Source organism: Molothrus ater, chromosome 3 (assembly GCF_012460135.2).
Source record: "Molothrus ater isolate BHLD 08-10-18 breed brown headed cowbird chromosome 3, BPBGC_Mater_1.1, whole genome shotgun sequence".
Lineage (NCBI taxonomy): Eukaryota > Metazoa > Chordata > Aves > Passeriformes > Icteridae > Molothrus > Molothrus ater.
In genome coordinates this window covers 100,656,715-100,677,864 of record NC_050480.2, presented here as the reverse complement: position 1 = coordinate 100,677,864, position 21,150 = coordinate 100,656,715, and the positions used below count along the sequence as shown (strand labels likewise).

The window sequence follows — 21,150 nt, the reverse complement described above, 5'->3', positions numbered from 1 at the left end:
ATTGTTATGAAACCTTGACTGCATAATCATTTATCAAACTATTTTCACCAATAATAAAATTTACATACTTGGTGGTCTCACAGCTTTCTATTACATAATTAAGGTTTAGATTGCCTGGTAAACTCTTGGTGCACAACACTGATTTTATTTTTTATTATTATTTTTTTCCAGTCATCAGTGGGACTTCTTAAAGAACATCTAATTCTTGGAATTTATTCCACTTTTCAGCTTAAACCCAAATATTGTGACATTCATGGCTCAATGTAAAACACTACATGGGGCAGTATACTTGTTTCTGTGAGTTTCTTCAGTTATTAGAAATATATCTACAACAGCATTAAAAAATAATGATTTCTTTAGTATATTAATTGGAAGTACATGTACCAGTTCTCAGGATGAAACATGCAAATAGTCATGAATTTTTTGCAGGGAAGTAGTATGCATTTATATTGACTTATGAGCTGAATTTACCATGTGGAATCAAATATAAGAGATACATGGACTTTCTTTTTTTTGTTATACATCTGAAAAATCAATATAAATAAAATGTATAAAAATATATGTAGTATATATTGCATATTGATAATATTAAAATAATATACATAATGCATATAGTGTATTTGTTTATATGGACATACACAAGGCTTTTCAGCAGGGAAAGATACAACTAGCCAGAAAAAAAGTAAGCCTGACCTATCACAAACTGTTGTAGGTAATTCAGGCTGAGTGGAAAAAAAAAGTCAAATTACTTCATTAAATTTTTAGACCAATCTTTTAACATATATGCACTGCTTTCAATCACTCTTTTTGTTTCTGTCATTGGATTAAATGTAACAGAGTTGTAGTTGAAAACTCTGAAAGCATGTGAGAAAAGGTATATTTAGAAAAGGAACCTTCTAAAAGGTGTCTCACAGAGACTTGAACCATAAGACCAATTGTATCCACCTAGGAGAATTCATTTTATGTCCATCTCCTTTTCCCTAAGTGAAAGGGAGTGTTCTTCCCACTCACTTGGGTAACCCTGTTTGGATTTCTTCAGTGTAGGGGAGCAGCAGATGTGGAACTAACTGTATTGCTTCTGCCAATACGCTTCATCCTTCACAAGCTGCTCTGTGGCATCCTTCTCTCATTAGCTGTCCTTAGTATTTCCCTGGTGCTTGCACTTATGTACTCACTAATCACCATTTCTGTGAAATGCAGACTTACAGCAACTCACTGACTGATGAGATTTTTCTTATTCTGTAGGTCTGGTCATGTGCTGTACAAGATGGGTAGGGGCTTTGTAATCAACAATTTTTGTGAAGGTGGGGGGCCTGCCAGCCCCTAGAAAGTGAGCAATTTTATTCAAAATATGGTCTGAGAGAAAAGGAGATAACAAGGAAGACTGTTCAGGACTTTTATGTCTTCCAGTGACTCATTGTTTCCAATTTGTTTATATGTACTATTTTTGTAGGCTGCTCATCTATCATTCATGGCTTGGTGTTTCCAACCTCACGTGTGGAATGCAAGAAAATAGTTAGCGTGTGTTACATCAGGACAAGATGTAAGAAGGCAACACAAAGTGCAAGGCACTTTGTCTGGGGGATGAGGTTACAATCAACAGGTTCTGTTCTTAAACAGAGCAGAATTGGGCATGTTCTGTGCATCTCCTGTGATGTCTTATCACAGACTCTGTCTGTGAACCACTGCTGTGGAAAGTAAACGGGAGATGGCAGGAACTCCTGGAAGGCTAAGTGCATGCTGTAATGTAAAAGAGAAAAATATTTCTTACAGTAATAAGGAAACCAGAAGAAGAAAGTGCCATTGATCACCATGGCTGTCAGGGGCATCTGTCTCTTATATCCACATGAAACTTCTGAGAAATATTAAGCATAATTTCCCTTTTTTTATCTTTCTCAATGCAAGATCTTGATGGGTTTTTTTAATTTATATTTTTCATCTCTTCAAACTGGAGCCTTGATTGCAGACTTTCTCATATCCATCATGACACTTTAGCAGGTCTTGAGTTATGCATCTACAGCCCTTACCATCCCATTTCCAGGGGAAATCAGTTTCACTATTTATTTATTTGGGAAGCACATAGTAAGAACCTAACCCAAGGATTACATAAATGGTAGTCAGCCCCTTGTTTCTCCTCCTCTCTTCTACTTCTCATCCTGCCTGCCCTGCATTTTTTGGATTTGGAGGAGCTCCTTTTCTTTCTGTGCCTGTGTGTGCCCTAGGTTTCCTCCTCCTCATCATTTTCTTTTCAGCATATGAATAACAACACACTTATCTGTGCTTTCCTGTGGTGGCTGCAGTCACTGTTTTGGCAACAGCTTCATTTCAATTTTACATCTCACATACATGTTTTATCATTATTCCGGTATGTTGCCATTTTTCCTCTGAGGAACAATTAAAAGAAGTGGATTTTTAATTAAACATCGTGTGTAATTCACCAGTAACTAAAAGTGACCTTCTTTCTATGCTGCTTTTATTTCTATGCTTGGTTTCAAAGAGCTGCTCTAAATAATGGTGATGTTGGAGCTCCTTCACAGCAGAGGTTAAGGATTACTTGAACACTATAGTATGCAGAAACAGCTACTACTGCTTTTGCAAAGTTACAGTGAAGAGTTATGACTCTTGTCTGGGGTTGTTTTTTTTCATAGTTTTAGGCAATGTTAATTCCAAATAAGCTAGAAAGCAGACTTCAACAGAAATAGGAATAATTTAGATCATAGACACTTTTTTGGAGGACTTGCAGGATAATTTACTGCTATCACACTCTTGAGTCATCTATGAGAAAATGAACTGATAACTTTTAGCACATGGAACATCTTGTCCCAGTTTCATCATGGTCCTGTGCAGTTGTGTATGCATTTAAGTTTCAGAAGTCTTAATTCCTGTTTTTTAGCAAGAATAAACAAATACAGCAGATAGGTGTCATTTCAGGGGTCAAACTTGAAAAGAAAAAAATAAAAGGTCTCATTCCTCTAATTTTCTTCTGAGCAAGTCTTGTTCTAAATAATTGAGATTATACTTTTCTGAGATACTGTCACCACACGTTAGTAATAAAATTTTTTGTATGTGTGTTTTCCAATTCTTGCCTAAATGATCTCTTGAGCAAGCTAAGACTAGTTATGCTTTAATGGCATAGTATTCAATTCCTACTGCAAAACTTGAGCCTGTGTATCTTCAGTTTTCTAAATTAAATTTCTTTTCTCTTTGTGAAGTCCTGCACAGTGGATGAAACTGTTTAAATTTTAACTCCAATGTTTTATATTTTGTTCTAGGTTGTTGGAAGAGGAGCCTTTGGTGTGGTCTGCAAGGCAAAATGGCGAGCTAAAGATGTAGCCATTAAACAGATAGAAAGTGAATCTGAAAGAAAAGCCTTCATTGTAGAGGTACAGTATGTTTAATGGAAAATAGAAGGTTTGGTAGAGCTTGTTTCCTGAAATTCATGGGTGCACTCAGTGTACTAAAAGCTATGTCTTTATCCCAAGAGATATGGTGCCTGCAGTACCCAGTTCAGGCCTGGACCCTTGTCTTGCAGAACAGGAGACCTCTCAAAGCACATTGCAGCTCCTTTAGTTTGCTTCTCATAAAAGCTGAAAAGCAAGAGTGCGGGAGAGACAAGGGCACACAAGTAGGGAAATAACAGTTTTTAGATTCTGTCCCAGTGTGAAGTCAGGGTGCTGCTGGAATACCCACCAAAGCCTTGAAGCTGATTAACACTTCCAGGGGCCACAGCATAGGTTCTCCAGTACAATCAGGTTGATATTTTGAAACTGTTTCTGAGTTTTTTCAGCAGTTCTAATAATTTGATAACTTTTTTTTCTTCTATGCAAGTACCTTGCTACCTTAAAGAGAACACTGTTTTCATTCAATGTCTGCTTATTTAAAAATGTCTTGAGTAGTTCAAGTATACTGATAAACTTCCCAAGATACATAATATTTTCTAGACTCAAAAGCTTAATTTAAATTACATATATTGTGACATGCTTCTTAGTATTTATTCAGGTATAGCTTAAAATGTTCAGGATACATAAAACATGTTAAAAATAAAGCTTAAATTTAGAACTAACTCTAATAAAATGTGACACATTAAAGGGCTGAAAAAACATGTTTGTAGTAGGCTTTTCTGTAAATATTTATATGTTGTTCATTATGATGGAAAGTTTTTAAGGTTATTAATTTGAGTCTGTTTTAATGCTGAGTAAATACAATCAGTCTCCTGGGATTTTTGTGTTCGAAAGAGATCTGAGTAGATAATCCCAGAAATGTTTCAGTAATTACTGCTATTCGGGAAACCTTGCAAGCATCAATGGAAATATTTCATTCTGATTTTTTAGGTCTTCTTAAGGAGAAGATCTAAAATATATAGAAAAAATAGCATTTGCTCCAAAGACAGCATAAAATACTTCAGCAGTCTGTGTTCAGGGAAAAAAATTCCTTTTTGCTTGCTTCTACTGTGTACTAGTAAAAAAATCCCAATGCAAAATAATGCAGTTGTCAGTACAAACAGTAATAGGTTCTTAGAACTACGTCATCCTAATATTAAATTATTTTATGGGGTTGTGGGCTTGGGGACTTTAGAACTTTTGTCCTCTATAAAACAGACAGTAATATTCTGATTTTTTTAATCTAATTGGACAATTTTTATGTAGTCCCAAAATTGAAGGCTTCAGGAAGAGCACCAAATCTATAGACGTCATAGTTGCACAGTGCTTGTGTCTTGAGTGACTTTACTATAGCCTGACAAAAATACTTTCTTTAAACATAATTTTGTCAAACTTCCTTTTAAAATACAGGTCCAGTTTGACACAAACCTGACTACATAAATTGAAATGCAAAGACCGACATAAATCTTGTAATTCATGAAGTCACCATCTGGAATTATGCAGACATAGAAAACTGTACTTGCTGTTGTGGTGTATTATTTATAGCTATGAAAATAAAGCATTAGCCTTTTTTTCCTGTGGTTTGAAGCTCTGTGATTTGTATTGCAGCTTCGACAGCTGTCACGGGTAAACCATCCCAATATTGTCAAGTTATATGGAGCCTGCCTAAACCCAGTAAGTTATAGCTTATGTCAGTATGACAAAAGGTAACTAGCTTAACATATGCAAGCATCAATGCACAGAACATGTATTTTATATTAAAAATGTATCTTTTATATATTTTTCCTGTTTTAGCCATAATAAGGAAATACACAGATATGTAGGTTGGTTGATATTTTCAGATATTTGTTTTTCCTTTCTAATGCTATAAAAAAATAAATTCTTTCAAGAACACCCCAAATCTGTTTCTCATCACCAGTTATAGTTCAGTTTGAAAAAATGGTGTTTAGTGTATTACATAATGTAATTACATTCATATCTACAATCCTATTAATTGCAAATCAATACAAAAAAAATGCAGTATCAAGACATGACTGTGTCTTGTAAATCAGCTCCTATTTTCATACATGTAATTTTCAGGATTTACCTGCTTTCTGCCACAGCTGCAAACAGTCTCACAAATTCTCTAAGCAGAAGAGAGGGTACTGTGACAGGACAGATGTATCCTTAGCTAATTCTTGTATGGGCTATTTAATTGCTTAAAATAATGCTGCATCCCTTTTCTTTCTTTGTACTAGTGAAATTCTTCTGGCATAGTATTGAACAATTTTTTTTTGTAAGCCACTAAAGGAATAAAGTAAAGGACAATGAATTGCAGTTGGAAAACAGTATTTGCTTTTTACGTCTGAGGAGGAGGGAGGTCATTCTTATATTTTCTAACTTCCAGTGAGAACTAAGAGTAAAACTGATTTTTCTTACATGTAAATACATACATTTCAAACTGACTATGTATTTTCCATTAGTTTGGGTATTGGGGCTTTTCAGTTGCTCTCAAAGAACTTCCCTTCAGTTTACAAAAGCTGTTTTCTGCCTCTGCATTGAAAATATGCCTATTTTTTTGTCCCCTTCCCCCCAAAGGTGTGTCTTGTTATGGAGTATGCTGAAGGAGGTTCTCTATACAATGGTGAGTATCATTTCAGCTTCCTGAAGTTAAAGTGCTAGTATTATGGCAAACATGTAAACTACAAGTTGTTTCATAAAAATGAAATTCAACAGAGACCATTCTTGGAGCTATTGAGAAGCCACCTGAATGCAGTCCAGGGCAAACGGCTGGAGGTGGCCTGTTTTCCTGTTTACCTGCTTGGTGGACTTCCAGAGATCTCTCCCAACTATTATCTGTTTCTTTGAAATTCTTAAAATAATTTTAAGGAGAAAGGAGTGTACCTTTTAAAACCTCTTTTCAGTTTGCTGGTTTGTTCTTGATAGCAGTTTCTTATATTTTATACAAGTAACGTAAGGCTTTCCAGTGGAACATCTGAAAACATTCTTCCTTAATTTGTAAATTCCCTGGGCATTTGTTTAACATAGACTTTACCAGGAATAGCTGAGAACAAGCAACACTTCTCACATTGAATTTTAACATAAATTATTATGGAAAATGTACTAAAAAAGTAGGAAATATTTTGACATTTCTGTTATTTTAACAGTCTGCAGAAAGGTATTTTTGGTTCAGTAATGAGGTGTTGGTGATTACTTAGATTCCATAGAGCTTTCTGACTGGTATTTTGTTAACTCCATTGTATCTGTTGTAATATGCAATAAAGTTCTTTTTAGTTTGTGCCTTTGTTTTGCAGTGCTGCATGGTGCTGAACCTCTGCCTCATTATACTGCTGCACATGCCATGAGTTGGTGTTTACAATGTTCCCAAGGAGTGGCATATCTCCACAGTATGAAACCAAAAGCTCTAATTCACAGAGACCTGAAACCACCAAAGTAGGTTTAGAGTTCATTTTTCATATTTTCTTACAATTGGTATTTAAGATCATTTACAATAGTTTTATTGCATTTAAGAGAAATACCTTTAATTGGTACTAACTTTTAGATGTACTGTATTCTAAATGAAATCTGTGCATATGAAGCTTCAGTTGTAGAATGATGATTTATGATACAGAAAACTAACTGTATTCAGTTACTCTCTGTTCAACTGGAAAAATACCCTGCTCTTGCAGGGTACCTGTTGTCATTTTATTGCAGGGGTTCCATACTGTTGTCTCCTTACCACAAAAGTTTCATACCTTCTTGGTGTTTTTTCATGAGCTGTTCTCTGAGCACTGATTCTTTCTTCTTCACAAAGTATCCAACTGACTCCAGTTCCCTCCTCAGCAACCCCACCCACTCTTTTATAGCACTCTTCTTCTCATTGGTTACAGCTGTGGCCTGTTAAAGTCAGGCCTGTTCCTAATCTTTGATAATTGGCCCAGCTGCAACTCCTTAGGAGTAAGATTACTTTCTACACTATCTTTTATTTTCTTATATTCTCTCCCCCTACAGGTATCCATCATGGAAGAGGATTTTATTAGGAATAGAGCTTCTAATCAGAGGCATTTAAAATCTTCCCGTTTTGCAATGGTTGTGGTGTTCAATAGGAGAACATTGTGGGGGGGTTGATTGGTTCTAATGTCATATTTAATCTGTTGCATTAGAGCTCTTTCGCCACATGGCCATCCTCCTTTATCCCCTCCTTCTGCTTGTTCCACTATCCCTGCCAGAAGCTCCCATCACTTTCCACCAAAACAAAATTTAATAGTTTCCTACCCAGTCAGTTTGTTATCCAGCTCATTTTACAGCTTGAGATCTGGCTCCACAGATTAGATAGAAACAGATATTTGAGGATCAGCAGAATCATCCCTTTTTGGTGGTAATCTGCAGTTATTACTAGATAAAATTATAACATGAAGCCACAATTTAAATCTTTAGTCCTTTCTTGTATTCCCCAGTTTTGATTTAGAGAGTTCACATGTAGCTTCAAGTGCTTCCATTTAAATAAATTGCTACATTGATTGACATTTGTGGGAGTCTTGATTGTTCTTCTTTTGGTAAAATTGTTACAGCATTTGTTGGTTTTCAGCCCCTGGCACCTGAAAGTCCACTTTTGTCACTATATGCTTTGTGGTTTACTATGGCTAAAGATATTTATTTAAGATCTAGCATATAGAAATATTAATAAATTACATCATATATTGGGTTACTTTAAAATATGTAATGTGTTCACATTAGACACAAACGACCTTCTTTATTTCCCAGATTATAAAACAAAGCCCTGAGATACAAAGCCTAAGATATTCACCTATATTAGAATGATAGTTGTTGTATTAAAAAATTAAAAAAAGTGGTTTAATATCCTTTTTCTTCTTTGACAGTTTACTCTTGGTAGCTGGGGGGACAGTTCTAAAAATCTGTGACTTTGGTACAGCCTGTGATATTCAAACACACATGACCAACAACAAAGGAAGTGCTGCTTGGATGGCACCTGAAGTTTTTGAAGGTAATAAAACTTCAGTGTTAATATTACATTTTCTTTATAGGGATGCAACTGTGAATTAATGTGGTGTAAGACTAAGAGCGTCATATAGTCTTTAAAATAAAGTTTACTAAAGTTGAGGTAACAACTGAAAGAGTTTTGGCAGAAGTGTAACATTTTTTTAAAAATCTCTACAAGTGTATATTGTCAAATAATTGTGCATAGGTTTGAAGAACAGCACTGAACCAATTCTCTCATGTTATTATTAGATATTTATTTACATGAAGATGTAGAACCTTTATTTGTCATTGCTGAGATTTACATAAGGTGTACCTTTAGACAGCAGCAGTTCCTTATTTTGTAAGTCAGTAAAATACAGCCAGAGGGCTCTTTCCCCACAGTTTTGCTGTTTCTAAGATTCTTAAATCATTTCAAACTCTTCTGTCATTTAAATACACTGTCACTACTTTCACTCCCTACTCTGATTAGCTTTTAACTTTAGAATTTCCCTGTTAGAGTCTAAATTGAACATAATTGCTTTCTTTTTTCATCCCCCACTTTCTTGTAACTCCCATCTTCATCTGCTTTTTGTGTAATCTAGAGATTTGATGTACTTCCTCTTTCCTACATACTGAGGAATTTGTTAATACCAGTTAATTTGGTTATGTAGAAAAACAAGCTATTTCTTGGAGTGTAATTGGTGAAGACTGATGATACTTGATAATTAGATACCTATAATTGCTGCATTATTATCAAAGAAATAAACCCATAGATATTAAATTGCAGACTAAACACCTTTTAATCTGTCTGTACCTTAATTATCAACAGCAATTTAGCAATGGTCTGGAAGAGTCACCCTCCTGCTTTAGGAAGCAGGTGTTCTTGATTTGATATATTTGGCAAGTGACAATGTGCAGCAGTGGTTTCCCAGATTCTGGATCCAGGTGACCTCTTTTCTTTTTACTGTCCTTATTCCAGAGACTGTCCATATACAGTTTTAGGATTCCTCCCAAACATCACCTTTGGAACTTACGTTCTGAAGGTACCATTTTCTTCCACATATTGCTTAGAGTACCAACTGGAGGATTATTTGTTTCACTCAGATGCCTGAAAATTTTCCTTATGTCATTTTATATTCAGACACTTCCTCTATTTTCTTAGCCAGGACTGCTTCTTTTCTTAACATCTGTTTTCTATTAAATTAAATTGTATAAATAGAAGATTTCTTTTCTTTTAGAAATAAGCAATTGAACAATCAGTGTTAAAGATAGACTTTTTTTTCATAAAAAATCTTAATATAAAATGAATATAAATAAGTGTATTGTAGTAGGGATTTGCAGTTCATATCCTAGTTCCTCTAGTGTATGAATCCAGCAAGGTAGAAAGAAACTTTGTATTGCAGTTATTGCCGGACAGCGCAAGAAGCCTTCAGTTTACAGTTGTTTTTATGTGCTTTTAACTGAAAGCATTTACTGATAAATAGACAAATCATTATAAAAACACAAATATCAAGGAGAGGAAAGAATCTAGCATGATGCATCTTCTACAATGCAGCATATCAAATTACTCTTAGAATAGTCATTAAACTACTAAAAATAACCACTTTAAATGGCAAAACTATTAAAAATTTCTTTGCTTGTGTTACTCCAGCAGAATTCAACAATGGAATAAAGGCAATATTAATTTGATGCTGTTCTAGTACAAGGTTTCTAGGTGAGAACAATAAATGCATGAAAAGCATCTGTTGCAGAACATGTTGCTTAGTGAACTAGTTACTGTAATATTAAGAATTTTTCCCCCATTTTAAACCTAAGGCTTTAGGGCACTTCAAGCCTTGTACAAATCAAATAATCTAAATAAAAACTATGCTATAGATCAGGATGAAATAAAAGAGAGCAATTCTGTTATAAAAACTCCCATTAGAAGAAACTGTTTTTAAAAAAAATTAAATTGCTTTGGGATATAAGGAAACAATACAGAATACTTTCTCACCTCTTTTGGACTCTCACTTTTCAGAATTAGTCCAAGACTTCTCAGCCATAAAGTAGAATTCCATTGCTCAAATAGGGGAATAGTACTACTTTAGTTTTTATAGGCTGTGTGTTACAGAAGTTCTGTGACTGCATAGGATGAGACTGTTTTGCTTTCCTTAGTGATCTGCAATTGTTTACATGACTTTTTTTCTCCAACATTTTTGAACATAAGCTGACTGATAAAGCTGACTTTTTCTTCTTCGTACCTTTTGAACTCATTAGCCACATTCAGCTACTTTGATACAGATGTCAAGAGTTTTTGAGATCCACATTCTTAGAGAGTTTTGTAAAGTCTAAATTAGTGCCTTCACTTAAAGAGGGCTTGTGGTTCATGCTGCAGTCTGTTTCTTGTGTTTGCCTTGCAAACTGGCTGGACTGGAACTGACCAGAGAACAGGCTATTTGCCTTGCAGTTTGTCAGAGGTATGGGGGCAGAGGAAGTTGGCTCACAGGTAGTGGATGGAGCCTGTTGCAATTATTGCTGTATGGTGGGTATTCACATGGAACTAGACTTCTTTAATTCCACTGTTACTGAAATGATTAGTCTGAATAATGCTTTCTGATTAGGTATAAACAAAAAAAAAATCTTTTGGCCACTATATGCCAATTTTAATGCTTGTTTGAAGATAGGTGAGCAAATCTCCTATAATTCATATTCACACATATATATTCTCATGTCATTAGCCATTCACATTTCTTATTAGCATTTGCATGAGTTATGGTTGCAAAGCATACATTCTTTCTTTATAGCCTCTGAACATCTTTATTTATTATTCTATATCCCCATCCTGTCTTCAGCGCCTTAGGAGTCTTAGAAATATTGAATTTATGGTCAAAGAATTTTAATTAAGTAATGACATTACAAAAAGAATAAGAATAATAAACAAGGAGGAAATAAGATTGTGAGGAATTGAGGACTCTCCTGTTTTGTTCATGTGGTAACTTAGTTGTTCTTCTGAAGACCTGTAATTAATTAAGAGGAATGGATATGACAGATGTTATTGGCTGGCATATTGTGACTAAGGTTGGAAGTGAATTGAAGAATATTTAGAGGAAGCAAACATAATCAATTAAACCCTGAATGCAAGAGATTTTTAAAACCTAATAAATTCCAGTTTATATCATATAAGAAAAGTGATGCATTTTAGCATTTCGAGATGACTCCAAATGAAAAGGATTGATTCCCAGAGAGGGACATTCTTAACAGTCATACTGTCAAGTGATTTCAGATTTAAGTTAGCATAAATCAGTCAGCTTTAGAAAACTGTTTTTTCTCAGCAAACTAAATGTGAAGTGAAAGTAAGTATGTAAAGCTATTTATTTATTTATTGGAGCAAGCTGCCCACTCCCAAGGGGAGTGGTGGAGTCAGCATCCCTGGAAGCATTGAAGAAGTGACTCAGCATGACATTTAGTGTTGTGGTTTAGTGAAAGGTTGGATTCAGTGATCTTGGAGATCTTTTCCCGCCTGATTTTATGATCTGCTCAAACTATATTTGTTTTTGACGTGTTACATAGAAAAGAGTAAAATTATATTGATGGCTTTCTTCCAGGTAGCAATTACAGTGAAAAATGTGACGTTTTCAGTTGGGGTATCATTCTCTGGGAGGTAATCACCCGTAGGAAACCTTTTGATGAGATTGGTGGTCCAGCTTTCCGGATAATGTGGGCAGTTCACAATGGTGAGTTGAAAATACTTTATTGCATTTGAAGTTGTGTATATGACCTATAAATTTGCTAAACATTCTTAATGTACAGCTTTAAATTACTAGTGTTTCCATTTTGTGCTTCATTGAATATGCATTTTTGTCACAAAGACTGAACAGCCACTTTGTGTCAGTGTAGGTTTTGAGTTACTTGGCTGCTACAGTGTTTGCTACAGTGTAACTGGTGTATGAACAAAGAAGGATAGAGAGTAATGCCCTGTTTATTACATCACTCCATTTTAAAAGTGATCTGAGAAAAACCTCTTACCTGGCTAAATGATGGTTTTATTAGCTACATTTATTAGCTACTTTTTTTTTTTAGGTGGACATCTACAAGAAATGTGTAACTTTAAGTAACTTAACCTGTGTTTATAAATCTTAGAAACTATGAAACCTCCTCCAGGAACATTAGGCATTAAAAATGTTATTTTTGTTTTTCATCTGTGGTGTTTTTGGGTTTGTTTTTTTTTTATTCTGTTGTTTGAATGGTTTTACCTTTATGCCCAGGTACCTGCACTCATGGAGCAGCACTCTACTGTGCTAGGTGCTATGCAGAACAGATTTTCAGGAGCTTAGACTATGAACAGGACACAGTGGTTGTGTTCAAATGGATTGCTTTCTTTAAAGCTGTAGTGTAACATTGGTCAGTGTAGTAGAGTAGGCTGTAGTATCTTCAGGCTGGAAGTGTAACTTTTTTACTGCTGTGTTTTTAGGTACCATGACAAAACAATCTTTTGAGTAATAAAGTAATGATAGTGAAGTAGTTCAGTGAATGTCTGCAAAGAGTTTCTGCCATTTGTGAGAGACAACATCAAGGCTAGCGCCAACTTTTTGGAAGAAAAAATTTAACAAGCAATGAAGGCTGGTACTCTGCCTGAGTGTCATTGCTTCAGTAGTAAATGATAGAAGCATAAGGTGAGCACAGGCATATCCTATTCAAAGAAGAGAATGGGGCAGACAGAGACAGAATCAATTAATATTATAGTCTTAATAATGCATATAGAGAGATGTTTGCAAATGCCATTTTTGAATGACGAATGAGATTCTCCAGTTTTTCAAGGACACTGGATGTTGAGATTAGGAGTGATATGTGCCTTGCATAAAAGCATTTACTGTAAAACTAAGTGTAAATCTAGTGCTAAATTAGGAAGCCTCAGTAAGGTGTGGGAGTATACCTTAAAATTCACTGTCTCTACCTACTTTTGCTTTAAAATTTTATCTTTATCTTTTTCCATTTACTTTTTCCTTTTTCTTAAGAAGGAAAGTTAGTTAGTGTTAGTGCACTTCATCTCACTTAAAACTATTGTGGCATTCTTACTTCATGTATTACTTGTTCTGTTTAATATATTCTTAAATACTTACTTTCTTTGCAAACCATCTCTGTGTCTCATATATCCAGCACAACTGTAATAAGAGGAGGAACTTGAAGCAAAAAACAGCTGAATAGTTACACAATAGTTGAAGTAAAATGTTATTAAAAATTAGTATAGACCATGAAAAAGTCACACAAAATTGGTAGTTGCAGGGCCTGATAATTTTTCAGGATGTTCTTAGGAGCAGCTTTCAAAAATACTTTAAGTCTTCTGGGTTTTTCTGTTTGTTTGTTTTGTTTGTTGGTTTTTTTTGTTTTTTTTTTTTTAATTTTGTTTTTTTATTTTGACTTTTTTTTTCTTGTGAGTACAGCATTAGGAACCAAAGACTGTTATTACTTGCTTTCTAATTTGTTCTAGAACTTTATTCTTGAGAAAGAAGTAACATGTCATTAGCCTTTGTAATATGCTGTATTTGGTCAGTCGGTGAATGTATTCAAACCTGTACAGAAGGAAAAGTTTAATTTTTTTCTACTGCTGCTGTGTAGTGCAAAGGAACTTTTCTTGTCAGTTTTTTGTTTGTAAGAGAGAAAACTAAGTACCAGCCAGTTAATCCAGATTAAAATTAATTCTGCATTTTCCTTTATTTATATAGCAAAATACTGGAGCAAGATCAGACACTTTCAGTTGTTTTAGAGTCTGTTTAAAAAGTTTAAAGGTGTTTTATAATTTCCATTGCAGGTACTCGGCCACCACTGATCAAGAATTTACCTAAACCAATTGAGAGTTTGATGACCCGTTGTTGGTCCAAGGATCCCTCCCAACGGCCATCCATGGAGGAAATTGTTAAAATAATGACACACTTGATGCGGGTAAGTATTTTAATAATTTCTTAAACTATTAAGCTGGAAAATTGATGTACAAAAACTATGCTGTTCATCACACTCCAAAGGTGGGCTTGCGTGTTTTCTTTTGCCTCTCTGTTTTTGACAAAAATTACCAAGTTATTGAAGGGAAATAATTCGTCTTATATACATATATATATGTATATATTTCCTCTTTGAAGGGGTGTAATAACTCATAATAGATTTGAGAAAATAAACAAAGTCATAGGTGTATCTAATGTATTACATTATTGAAAATAATTGCATTCATTTATCTTCTAAATAAATTATTATAAATGTAATATATAATTTACATTTGTAAATTACGAGGTACTATTTAAATAGTTTTAAAACAATTGTAATTACTTTTTAATTAAATAATTACTGTTTTTTCACAGTACTTTCCAGGAGCTGATGAACCTCTGCAATATCCTTGCCAGTATTCAGATGAAGGCCAAAGCAACTCTGCCACTAGCACAGGTACATTTGTATAAGTTAGAGAAAAAGAACAGCAGCATGAAATGATGCAGATAGATTGTAAAGCATGTTCTTACATTGATTTTGAACTCAAAATGGAAAATACGTCCAAAATCTTAAGCATCAGTAGACCCTATTTATTTTGTTAATACTTCATACTTAGTGTTCTCAGTCAAATGGTTTTGCTGAAGTGTACTTGTAATGAAGAAAAATCTTATAATAAAAGCTGTCTCCAAATGCCCAGGTTTAATGTCTCCATTTTTTCCCCATGAATGTTGCTAGCAATTGACACTCTTTTACTCATATGTAATGTTTAGGAGTTGTCAATTTAAAATGTTTCACTGTTCTTCACTATACAGTAAATACAGTAATTTAAGTGCAAGAAAAATCACTAGAAATTTTGGTGGATGGAACAAAATGTGGGCTAGACTTTCAGGTAGTTTTGCCCTCAAAGAAATCCTTTTTTTAATAATAGTAAAAAATCATTTAGTTTTCTCATTGCTTAGAGTACTTTTTTTTCCACTTAAGTAGTTTTTCATTTTACATGTCTCCAGCTTCCTCTGCTAAATTATTTTCTATCACCAAAGAAATTGGTGCTATTTTGGATAAAGCTTCACTGACTACTTTGCAGCTTAGTGATCTTTATATTAAAAAAATCTTTGCAGCTTTAGCATTTCACTAACTTTAGTAGTTTTTCTCCACCTCTCAGCACACGATTTTAAGTGAATTTATCACATCAAACCATGAATAGATATTGGCTGATATTTTTCAGGTGTTTGTGCTGCTCTGTAGTTAATGATGGCCTTTGTCATTAATTGTGAATGAGGTTGCTGCTGTGTTGTTAATATAATATAACAGCTACCCTAAAAATTTCAAAGAAAGGTAAAGATTTACTTCAGAATGTTATCATAGTGTTTAGATAGATATTCTTTTTTCACTGCTCTTGCTTCTTATACTAATTGATCTGTAGCAGTCTTGCTACTTGTCTTTCATTAAAAGTTTTTAAAAGTGTTGATTTAAGAGCAAGTTAGACATCTGAGAGCTTTGCTGTGAAGAGATACACTTCAGTATTTTTAGTGGACATTCTCCAATGCTTTTCCTTGTTACTGGTTTCTAGGTTCATTCATGGACATCACTTCTACAAACACAAGTAACAAGAGCGATGCTAACATGGAGCCAAGTGACTTCCAAGGAGCTTCTACCAATGACACTATTAAACGTTTAGAATCAAAATTGGCACAGCAAATCAAAAATACAGCCAAGCAGCCGGTAAGCCAACAGGTGCAATTTTGAACCATAGTAACAAAATGGACATGGGTAGACATAAGTGTTGTGTCTGCTCTGAAACATGTGTCCTCATTCAAAATAGTACAAAATTGGGTCCAGTTAGTTATAGGAGAAGAATATAGAAGAAAAGGGACAGAAAAATGTTGTATGGTGCCAAAAAGGTAAACTGGAAGGCTCTAATTTTAATCTAATAAATCCCTTTAAATACATCTCCAGTGTATTCAATGGTATTTATTAGATTTAAAAAGTATGTTTGAAAATTGCTGCCTTAATTTATAACCAAAATACTAGTATGACATCAAGGATTAAACATTTTAGGTGAATTTTGAAGTAGAATTCAAGTGGAATACAAAAATACAAAGATACTCTTATGAAAATATTGGCCTAATTCTGCTGATTTTTTTGTCTGTGTGAAGTTAGATTATTTTTAAAGCTGCAGATATTCCATTTGTAGATACCAATTATTGCCATTTATTGTGTTATGAATTTTAAATCTTGTCCCTTTGAAAATGCATATTGTAGAAACATACTGGTGCATAATATGGAGGGGCTTGTGCAGAATTTTTTTTCACAAGGTGTGACTGTTAAACAGGGTGACCCTGGCCGTTTGAGTTTGCCCCCATCTCGTGGCAGCAGTGTTGAGAGCTTGTCAGATGTTCGCGCACGACCACCGTCCGCCCTTGTTTCCGGAGAAGCCAAAAGGATGAGCGCTGACATGTCTGAAATAGAAGCAAGAATAGCTTCCATCACAGGTAAAATTTAATGATGTCTGGGGAGTAAACTAAAGAACTGGAAAGAAATAAAGGAGGAAGGAAAACATAAAACATGCATAGTCTTACAGAAAGTTGTCAACAGTAGCTATATGACAATACTTAAAGTTTTCCTGTAGTCTTGATTGTCCTTTATTAATTGTGGGGGGAAAATGCCTTTATTTATGGTTATACACTCAGCAAGACTGAGTATTTTAATTGAGTATTTTAAAAGTTTTAGAAATTTTGTTGAATTAGATTTTTACCTTTTTTAAAAAAGCATTATGAGACTTCTAAATATCAGTCCTATTCCAAATGCGCAACTTTCTCCTTTTTATCTGAAATAGTGTTATTTCATCTCTGCTAGCGTAATTATTTATATAATAACATATTCTTCAGGGTTGTCTCTATAATACTTTTGAAATTAAAAGGTAGGTTTAAAGTTCATGTTCCCAAATAAGTTTAAAAATCCACTGTGACAGATTTCAAAATGAGAAACATAATTAGATTTTACTCACCAGGTTAAGAAAGCATTGTTGTCTTTTGTTAAAAAAAAGCTACAGGTGTTTTGCCAGGTTTCCGTCAGATATAAACTGTCATGTCTAAACCTTAAATCTGTGAGAGAATTAGAATTTATCTGTAAGTATAAATACATAATATTATGGTGAAAGCAATCTTGATTCATCCCAGAAGAGCAAATTAATAAAAATGTGTACACTTGGCAAACACTTTCTTGTCTCTTTTCTTCATCAAAGATACTGTTTGTTAATATATGTAAACTTCAGGTGTTAAGTACCATATGTGAAAGTTTTTTGTGTTATGATATATAAGCACAGATTTAAATAATTAAGCAAAATTACTTTGGTTAGTTCAGGGTTATTTAGCTGTTTGAGTATGTTTATACCAATATTAAAATTAGGGTAGTTGAGTATCTGCAATTAATAAGAAATCCAAATTCTGGCTTTCTTGTGCACCATGGCTGTTTCATTTTTGTTCTTCATTGTGTTATGGTTACTCCAGGATCTTGTTTTATTAAATACTGAGGTACTGAAATAATATTTATCTTGCCCTATTTTTTTTTTACTTTAATGTTTTTATTTTAAAGCCTTATTCCAAAATCTGTCTATTGTATTGTCAGTCTTTGACTGGATGACTGTGTAGCACATCTCACCCTGAATATCTATAAAGGTTTCTTAACACAGAAGGCAGCTGTGTACTTACCTGGTAATAACACTGTGCTGGTTTTATTTTAAAACATGTCAGGACTCACTTTGGTCGCTGACATTCTTAATGTAACTTTTTGACATTATCAGAGATAGCCTGTCCCTCCTTTGTAAGAGTTTTTAATTTTCCTAGTTTGTCTTCTTTAAGTACATTGCTCTGAAATTATAATTACTATTCAAAATAATCTAAGGGCTTTTTGGTGTTTTTTTGTTATGACTGAAGGGTTTCTTTTTCTTGAAATAAATGTACATATTGAACATACTATTTTTGGTTTGGGGTTCTTTGGATAATTTTTGGGAAATCGCTTCATGCAGTAGTGGACTATGAGAAATGAGGTCAAGCACATCTGACCATAACTTTTTCAAAAAGAGGTGAAACAGCACTGTATTGGTTTCTTTTTTTAATCTTGTTAACCATGTGACAGAAATAATATGCTGTGAACCTGAAAAAAATTGCACGGCTGGGTGAGGATTGGGCTGTTGTTAAATCAAGTTGAAAATGATTTAATCTTGTTCCATCATCCTCTGGATTAATTGTAAGAGTAAATCATGTAATGCACATCACCATTACTTACTGAAATGAGTATGCTACAATGTTCTACCTTTGGGAGATGCATTCAGATTTTTCTTCAAATAGGAACTATTTATCTTAAACTACAGAAGCGGTAAAATAAAAAAAGTATGATTAGATTTTATTTCAAGGTGTATAATGTTTCTTGAACATTATTCAAAAATTAAAAAGCTGGTAGTTAAATCCAGTTTTCAAAACAAAAAATCTTCACTGGAAGGATAAAAGAGTAACTGGCAGGAATGATTGTCAAATGTAGTAAAAGTAAATATTTTTTCAGAGATAGATGAGATTTCCTTTGAAAGGAGGTGACTTAAAGAAGCAGAAGTACCTAGCTATTAGACTTTTTAATAAAATAGTTTGTGCCTAACACTAAAGAGAAAATGTTAGTTAAGTTCAGGCAATCAAGGTTTTTTTTTTTTTTCTGAATGTATAGGTGAATTGAAATAATTTAATTTGTTTTCTGTTTGGATAATTACATTTGGTTTTCCCTTCTGTGTTGCCATGCTGCTTTCTGTGTTTGACTTTTGTGTTGCTAACTATAACTAATTACACTGTGTTGTAATGATGGCTAGTTCTGCATTTTTTGCTTTTTAACAGTTGCTTTACTATGTGTAAGCATGAGTGGAAGGCAATGCAGTTTATTCTGCATGACACATTTTTGCATGAACTCTAGTTTAACCAAATATATGAAAAATGCAGTATTAGGAATTTAATAATTTTGCTCTTGCCATTTTAGTGTTTTGCATGTGTATTGTATATGTGTATTTTTTCAGCCTATTCCAAGCCTAAACGAGGCCATCGTAAAACTGCTTCATTTGGCAACATTCTGGATGTCCCTGAGATCATCATACCAGGTATCGCAGACCAGGTGAACGGGTCAGTTGGTTAAGATGCCGGAATAATGATCAGACTGCTGAAATACTTCTTGCTCCAGTTGCTTTAGGACAGGCCCAGAAATTATCCCACTAAATTTTTCATAATGTTTCAGTAAAGAGGAGCATGATATTTTATTACAAACTTACTTTTATCAGTAAATTGTTCAATCTTCTAATCAAATTTACTTCTACTGATAAAGGACTTTTTCCGTTACGATCTTGATGTTCAGAGTCTTCTTATAGAGGAAAACTATATATGCAGTCTTGTATTACAGTACCTCATTTGGTGAAAATGGAACTAAGTTGAAAAATTCCTGTCTAGGTAATTGATTCGCCCTGATCTTTGTTGTGTTTAGGTTCCCATTTTTAATCAGATCATAGTGGAAAAAAAACCTAAGATAAATGATGTACAGAACTTTAAATCCATGTGATATTTGTGATTAAAACATTAACACTTAGTCTGTGTAATTCTTATATTTGAGTACACTTTTCTAGGGCTAAAATGTGTGTGCATGAGGTATTGCTGTTGTGTTTAAGTTAATGCCAACTAAAATTACTCGGAGAGGCTTTTGATAGGAAAAAAATTAATATAATCAGGCACCATGGATGGGAATATCATTTGGGAATTTAATGAATAATTCTCATGTATTCCAAGTCTTTTTTTAGTTAGTAGAATGACATTTTTCTTTCTTTCATTTCATACTTCTCAAAGCCTAAAAATAAGTATAATCAATCCCAAACTGTGATAGGCATACCATTAACAGTATGCAAGTCACTTCAGAGTGATATGTCAGAAGCAGAAAATGAGGAAATGTGAGTGAAAGTATCTAGGAATCCACTAAAAACCGTGGCCCTCCTATTCTAAATTTCTGTCATCTGAGGAAGTTTCTTTGTAAATCTTGATATTGTTAGGTATTAAAAAGTTGAATGCAAAAGATAATTTTGTACAAACATTTCTTTCAAATAACTTTATTGAAGATTACAGTAAAAATACAGAATATGAGAAAGTAGATTCCAAGGAGCAATAGCACCCATAAAAAAGCAAACCTCTTTGGCACTGAGGCTAACAAATTGGCAAAAAAGTTCACTAGAGTAGCTTCCCACTGTAACTCTCAAGCAATCCTGGCCTGCACTGACATAAATGAAATCCTGAGAAAGCAAGGAAAGCAAAAGTGAAGACATCTGTCCAGTTTCAGTGTTAACTCATGATGAGAGCCTGGTAAATAAGCTCTAGCAGCTAATGAGTGCCTCTTGTCTCCATACACTGTCTGTACATAAAAACATTGAGGCTTCCAAGAAACTTTGAAACTTTTAGGCAATAATGAAGAAGTCAGTGAAATAAAATACAATGTTGTTTTCACAAAACAGATTGTATTGTACCAGTCTATTGGTTTCTTAGTTAGGCAGAGGCAGTCATTAAAAATTCTTCACCTGGTCTATTTTAATTGAACTTGTCAGGATAGGAATTTCAAGAATTTGGAATACATGTGAAAGAAATAGAAACCTGTAGAAATAAAAAGGTATAGGGTTGGAGCAAGCATATTAAGGAGTTTTCTCAAAATTTATTCCTAAAATATTTAAGTGAAATAAGTTTGAGTTAATGCTTTATCAGAAGCAACTATTTATTAAGAGGAGGATTAGAATATCACATAGGTAGGGAGAATTTTGCTGTGACTGAATAGAAATAGGGTAAAATCC

The 21,150-nt window shown here is 34.0% G+C and overlaps 1 protein-coding gene across 7 annotated transcripts in view; it reads left to right on the top strand.

Moving 5' to 3' along the window:
• MAP3K7 (mitogen-activated protein kinase kinase kinase 7) overlaps positions 1 to 21,150 on the top strand; it is a 49,149-nt gene that overhangs the window by 9,065 nt on the left and 18,934 nt on the right. For 4 of the 7 annotated variants that reach the window (XM_036380847.2, XM_036380846.2, XM_036380851.2 and 1 more), the window contains exons 2-12: positions 3,273 to 3,383; positions 4,989 to 5,054; positions 5,958 to 6,003; positions 6,674 to 6,812; positions 8,240 to 8,364; positions 11,924 to 12,052; positions 14,128 to 14,258; positions 14,669 to 14,750; positions 15,865 to 16,016; positions 16,627 to 16,786; positions 19,351 to 19,431. In XM_036380847.2, coding sequence (XP_036236740.1) covers positions 3,273 to 3,383; positions 4,989 to 5,054; positions 5,958 to 6,003; positions 6,674 to 6,812; positions 8,240 to 8,364; positions 11,924 to 12,052; positions 14,128 to 14,258; positions 14,669 to 14,750; positions 15,865 to 16,016; positions 16,627 to 16,786; positions 19,351 to 19,431 — 1,222 coding nt within the window. The remainder of the gene's footprint in view (positions 1 to 3,272; positions 3,384 to 4,988; positions 5,055 to 5,957; positions 6,004 to 6,673; positions 6,813 to 8,239; positions 8,365 to 11,923; positions 12,053 to 14,127; positions 14,259 to 14,668; positions 14,751 to 15,864; positions 16,017 to 16,626; positions 16,787 to 19,350; positions 19,432 to 21,150) is intronic. The other 3 variants (XM_036380849.2, XM_036380848.2, XM_036380852.2) reach the window with 1 other exon arrangement.